The sequence below is a fragment of the Dipodomys ordii genome, unplaced genomic scaffold (assembly GCF_000151885.1).
Source record: "Dipodomys ordii isolate 6190 unplaced genomic scaffold, Dord_2.0 Scaffold756, whole genome shotgun sequence".
NCBI lineage: Eukaryota > Metazoa > Chordata > Mammalia > Rodentia > Heteromyidae > Dipodomys > Dipodomys ordii.
In genome coordinates, this window is record NW_012267972.1 from 13,175 (window position 1) to 19,513 (window position 6,339).

Consider the following 6,339-nt stretch of genomic DNA (forward strand, 5'->3'; position numbering starts at 1 on the left):
TTTTTTTTTTTTTCTTTTGTCTGTTGTAGGGTCTGAGCTCTGGGTCCTTTAGCTCTTCAGCTCAAGGCTGGTATTCTACCACTTGAGCCACAGAACCACTTCCGCTTTTTCTGCTTATATGGTGCTGAGGAATCAAACCCAGGGCCTCATGCATGCAAGGCAATGCTCTACCACTGAGCCACCTCCCAGTCCCTCAAAAGGAATCTTAATGTCTGGTGTACTATGTTGCCACCAGAACTCTTTGCAATTAGAATTACACAGACCAAAACACTGGTTTCCAAGACCAGCGCCATTAAGTAAAACATCACAGAAGCACAGGGTGATTGGTGTTATACACACACACACACATAAATACACACACATATATATATACATATACACACACACATATATATATATGTATATCCCAAACACACATCACATTTATATGAAAATACACTACTGTATCTATAATAGACTGTGACTAGACATGTGAATTAGGATCAAGGAGCCAATACAGAATTGTTCAGGCTGCATCTTCTGGCTTAAGGGTGTAGCTCAGTGCAGCATTTATCTAACAGTAAGTGAGGCCCTGGGCTCAACACTCAGTACAAAAATAACAAACAAAGGCAGCAAGTTTTATAGTCCCACAGATATGAGGTAAACCCCCAACCCAGCAAACTACCACAAGACCCTGCACAGATCACTCAACATAAGGCTTAAGTTCTTAAAATTTGTTAAAACAGGAATAATGCCTGGCGCCTATGGCTCACACCTGTAATCCTAGCTACTCAGGAGGCTGGGATCTGACGATTGCGGTTCAAAGCCAGCCTGACAGGAATGTCTGTGAGACTTTTATTTCCAATTAACCACTCAAAAACCGGAAGTGGCTCTGTGGCTTAAGTGCTAGAACACTCGCCTTGAGCTGAAGAGCTCAGGGACAGTGCTCAGGCCCAGAGTCCACAATCCACGACAGACCAAAACAAACAAACAAACAAACAAAAACCCAGGAATAATGCTCCATTAAGAGATTTAAACAAGGTGATTATATGAAGCACCCAGTCCAGCACCTGGCCCCAAATATTATTGAACTATAAAATTAGCATAATTACTATCTTCCAACCTCCTGAAGCCAGGTGAAAAAGGTTCGAATCATTATGAAGAACACATTCACATACATTTACATAAAGGCAACTTGTCTTTCCAGATTACAAAACCTTCTATCTTCCTCTCCTCAGTAAAGAATAACACTAATTCTGAACAGATCTATACAACAGAGACTTTCTTAATTAGAATGGTAATTTTCAATGAGATCTGGATGATGATTTGGCCAGACTGGTGTTCGTTACACCTGGTATTATTGGGGGTATTTTTGTTTTTTAGAAATGGTGGTGCTAGAAGAAAAGAAAGGGAAATTCTTCAGATCATACCACATATTGCTATTTAACACAGAAAAACAATAGAGGCCTGCCTGATAAAATAATGTCACAATTTAATTTAGAAATAAAGAGAAAAAAGTTTCAAGTTGCACATTTGAAAAAAAAAAATGGGGCTGGGAAGGTGGCTCAGTGGTAGAGTGCTTCCTTCATATGCACGAGGCCCTGGGTTCGATTCTTCAGTACCACATAAACAGAAAAGGCTGGAAGTGGCGCTGTGGCTCAAGTGGTAGAATGCTAGCCTTGAGCTGAAGAGCTCAAGGACAGCACCCAGGCCCAGAGTTCAAGCCCCATGACTGACCAAAAAAAAAAGAATGACTAACCTGGGCAACATGGTAAAACACTATCGCCAAAAAAGTGCATTGTAAACTTAATTATATCATTATCAAACTGTATTACTACACAAAAATAGTGTCATTTATAGTATGTGAAGTGTTATTCTACAATGTATTACTGTGAAGACTGCTGGATACTAAATCCAAGATATTTTTTAATTTGGTATCAAAGTATAAATGTCATTGTTTTGATTTTTTTGTTTCTTATTCTCAGAGGAGTCAAAACAGGGTTTAAATAAAATAGGGTTTAATAATCTTTTTGTTCAAGAATAAAAGAAGTAGCTGGGTGCTAGTGGGCCAGTGGCTCATGGCTTAATCCTCATGCTTGTAATCCTAGCTACTCAGGAAGCTAAGATCTGAGGACAGTGGTTCAAAGTCAGCCTAAGCAGGAAAGTCTGTGAGACTTCAGTTAACCACCAGAAAACCAGAAATGAAGCTGTGGCTCAAAAGAGCACTAGGCTTGAGAAAAAGAGCTCAGGTACAGAGCCCAGGTCCTGAGTTCAAGCCCCACAACTAAAAGAACTAAAAGAACAACTAAAAGAACTAATGTAACTGACTGATAAGACGATTGAAGTGACCAAATTCACCCAAAACACCAAAAAAAGCAAAGTGAATAACCAATTATTCCTATATTTAAATAATAAGTACCCCGTCTATACTTTGGAGATTATGGTTTAAATTTCCAATTTGCACTAAACTGTTTTTGTCTGCTCTACTAAGCTAAATGCACCTTCAACTTTTACTATCTTCTCAATCACATTCTGTATATAATTTTGGATGCGCACAAAAATGAGATCTTTAAACACAGTACTATTTTCCTAGAATTCATGGGAAAACATTAGTAACTCAATCATTTAAAAAATATTTTTCAAATAATACTGTGTAAGTGGACTAGGGAAGAAAACAGTTCTTCATGAAAACAAGCCCATCACAGGAAATTTGTACAAGGACAACCAAAAAATAAAAATTAAAATAAGCTTTTAAACTCTCAACAGGAGCAGGATGAATGAGTTCTAAAATGGAATACATGCTCAAATATTAATATATGTAAAGAAAAGAGTCCAACAGGAAGAACAAACTAGATTGTTTTTTGTGTTTGTTTTTAATTTTAAGGCAGGGCTGGGCTGGGAAGGTGGCTCAGTGGTAGAGCTCTTGCCTTGCATGCCTGAGGCCCTGGGTTCAATTCCTCAGCACCACATAAGCAAAAAGAAAAAAGCTGGAAGTGGAGCTGTGGCTCAAGTGGTAGAGCGCTAGCCTTGAGCTGAAGAGCTGAGGGACAGCGCCCAGGCCCAGAGTTCAGGCCCCACGACCGGACCACCCCCCCCCCAAAAAAAAAAAGACAGGGTCTCCATATGTTGCCCAGGCTGGTCTTATGAGGTTAAGTGTTCCTCCTGCTTCAGCCTCCCAAGGAACTGGAACTACAGGTATACACCATCCATAGTTGGCTCAAACTAGTAACCCATAAGTGGACATGCAAAAACTCTAAATAAAAAAAAACACAATAATTTGCATCAGTATTGGGAAATTCAGTAATAGAATTTCAGAGGCATTTTCGAACATTTCAAGACATCTCTCTGTATTATGGCTATTGCTGTGAAATGAAGGGTGACCCTAGTAGATGGCTTTAATTAAGAGCTTAGTGGTGTTAAGAATAACGACATTCCCAAAAGAAGCCCTGCCACTAGAGATGCTGAACATTTTCTTTTTTGCTGTTTAAGCATCCAGAAGAAAGTCCTCCTGCTTTTAAATGCAAATTACCAAGTGCTGAAGCACATTCTGCTCTGTTTTTTTATATGAAAATTACTGCACTGTGGTCCCTGTTCTGTGAGAACACCATTCAGACAGGAAAAGGGACTGGGAACCAGCACTCACACGGTATGTTCAGATGACCCCCCCCCTCCCCAAGGGAGCTGTCACCAAGTATACCTGGACTTTCCCAGGAAAGACCCATCAGCCATCATGACTATATGTGAAGAAGGAACCTTATTTTGGAGGGCAATCTGGTCCTGAATGGTTATACACATTTTCATATATGTCCCTGCATTAGCCTCCGAGCAGTCACAAAAGTGGCTATCCCTAGGTTTTCAAATCACACTAGCTCTTTCCTATGAACTTTCAGAATTTCAATAATTCATCTCATGGTAAAGCAAACAATACCACAATACAAGAATTGATGTGTTGTAAACACACATCAGATCCTAGGCTTCCTCCTCTTCCTTGTTAAACACCCTGGCACAGGGGCTGTTGACTTGGAGGCATGCTTTAATTTAATGTATCAGGCCATCAAGGTTAAAAAGAGAACACTTTTAAACTGCATAGAGTTAGAAAATAAATAAACCATCATTAACGGAGGAATTCATCTGACTGTCAAAGGCTCAAGCTTCCTGCCAAAACCATGCTTGGTTTAAGAAAAAACACTAATTGTCAGTAAATCAGTAAATGTCAACACACAGTGAAGAAAGCTTGAGATACACTGCCTCATAAAAGTCATCTTCTTTTTACCTCTAGTCTTTCCAAGTTTTATGTTAATAATCATTTTTTTCCCTAAGGCAGTAACACTCAAACTGAGTGAAGCTTTTATGGTACTTGGCAGTACCTCAACCTCCAGCCACCTCACCCTTCCCCACAGGTTGGGGGACACCCAGAAACTATTTTTTAAAAAGATGCACTTCCAATCTTTGAAATATCAGAGTGATTTTTAAGGAGAAGGAAAAGGATTAAATAGACGAGCTATTCAAATGTTTTCCAAATGCCTGTGATCAGATGCCAACCAAAGTGCATAGCGTTAGGCAGCCCCTATTTCACCTACCAAACCCAGAACTCAAACAATGAATGAAGCAGACCCCCTCCAAACCAGCGTCACCCGACACCCCTTTCCCTATAAGCATCACGCAGCTATTACAAAACCTGCTTTTTGATAAAGGGAAAAAGTTGATGGCAGCCTTGGGCTTTTAAAGAACCTGCAAATGCTTTCTAGTTCAATCCGTCCCCAAATCCATGCCACCCTTTCAACTTTGCAATTAAGACGGAGAAGGAGAAATTGCGGTCAACTCGCCTTGGGGGGTTGGTCTGAGGGTAGAGGACTCGAGTAGGGAGGAGGATGGAGAGAGAAAGAGCAAGCCAATGAAAGATACCAAAATTTCCCACCTTTCTTAAATTCTTCCAGCATAGCGTCCAACTTGGTGTCATTGAAAACAAAGTGCAAGGGGTGGTTATAAAATTTGGTGATGGTTTTCAAGGGAGTACAGTCATCTGGATCCACGAAGGCCAAGTCTTTGACAAAGAGCAGGTCCACGATGTTGGAGCGCTCTCCCTCAAACACCGGAATGCGAGTGTAGCCGCTCTCCATGATCTCCGACATGGTGTTGAAGTCCAGAATGGCCTCGCCGGTGATCATGAAGCAGTCCCGGAGAGGCGTCATCACGTCCTCCACCGTCTTGGTGCGCAGTTCCAGCGCCCCTTGGATGATGTTCAGCTCCTCCTTCACGAGGTCGTTGTAAGGGTCAGTGACCCGGAGCATCTCCAACAGCTTTTCCCGGTTATACACTGTGCCTATCTCCTGACCCAGGACGCAGTCCAGCAGCTTGCTGACCGGGTAAGAAGCCGGGAAGGTCATCATCATGAAGAACTTGGTGAGAAAGATAGTGTTGGCCCCTACAGCCAGGCCGTGGCGGGAGCAGATGGCTTGGGGTACGATCTCCCCAAAAATGACAATACCGATGGTGGAGACCACCACCGCCACCAGGCCTGAGCCGGCGATGTCGTCGAGCAGGATGGTGAGCGTGGTGTTGACCAGCACGTTGCCCAGCAGCAAGGAGCACAGCAGGTAGTTGCCCTGCCGGCGCACGGGCTCGATGCGCTTGGCATAATTCTTCTCCTTCTCGGTGCCGCAGTTCTGCACGATGCGCAGCTCCATCGGGTCCAGAGCCATGAGCCCCAGGTTGAGGCCGCTGAACATGCCCGACAGGCACAGCAGCAGCGAAATGAAGATCACCTGCAGCCAGAAGGGCAGCAGGAACTTCTTCTCCTCGCCCACGATCATCTTCGTGTCCTCGCCGTCGTGGTAAATCCAGGTGGTCTCGGCCCACGGGGGCGGCGGGAGCCCGGCTACCCCCGCGCCGCCCTTAGCCCCGACGGCCCCGCTGGCGGAGCCCGGGCCGCCGGCTCCCAGGGCCGGTGTGGAAAGGGACGTGCACAGGTAATAGGACTTGCTCTTCTCCATCTTGCGCAGCGGTTTGATCTCGATCTCGATGATGCCCGAGGTGCGGCGGTTCAGGATGATGTGCGGCAGGATGATGATGTCTGAGGTGCGGATGCCGCAGCGCTGGGGGCCGCTGTCCGGCTCCGGCGGCGCGGGACCCCCCAGCCCGCGTTCGCCCGGCGTGTGCCGCCGCCGCTCGTGCTCCGTGAAGGCGATGCGGGACCACGTCTCGTTGTTGATGTTCTGCCCGTACACCCGCAGCTTGACCCGGGTCCGCTCGCTCACCCGCAGCGCCCCCCCTTCCATGAACGACACGTCGTTCGTGTCCTCCAGCCGCAGCCCGATGATCACCGTCTCCTCGTTCTCGCCCGCCGCCGCGCACCCGCCC

The 6,339-nt window shown here is 45.0% G+C and overlaps 1 protein-coding gene across 1 annotated transcript in view; it reads right to left on the bottom strand.

The window, feature by feature from the left end:
• The window catches only part of LOC106001898 (metal transporter CNNM2), a gene marked incomplete at its 5' end in the record, with an annotated part of 15,829 nt that extends 9,494 nt beyond the window's left edge, over positions 1 to 6,335 (bottom strand). Inside the window, one exon of the mRNA XM_013036842.1 lies at positions 4,898 to 6,335. Coding sequence (XP_012892296.1) covers positions 4,898 to 6,335 — 1,438 coding nt within the window. The remainder of the gene's footprint in view (positions 1 to 4,897) is intronic.
• Positions 6,336 to 6,339: the final 4 nt, after the last annotated feature.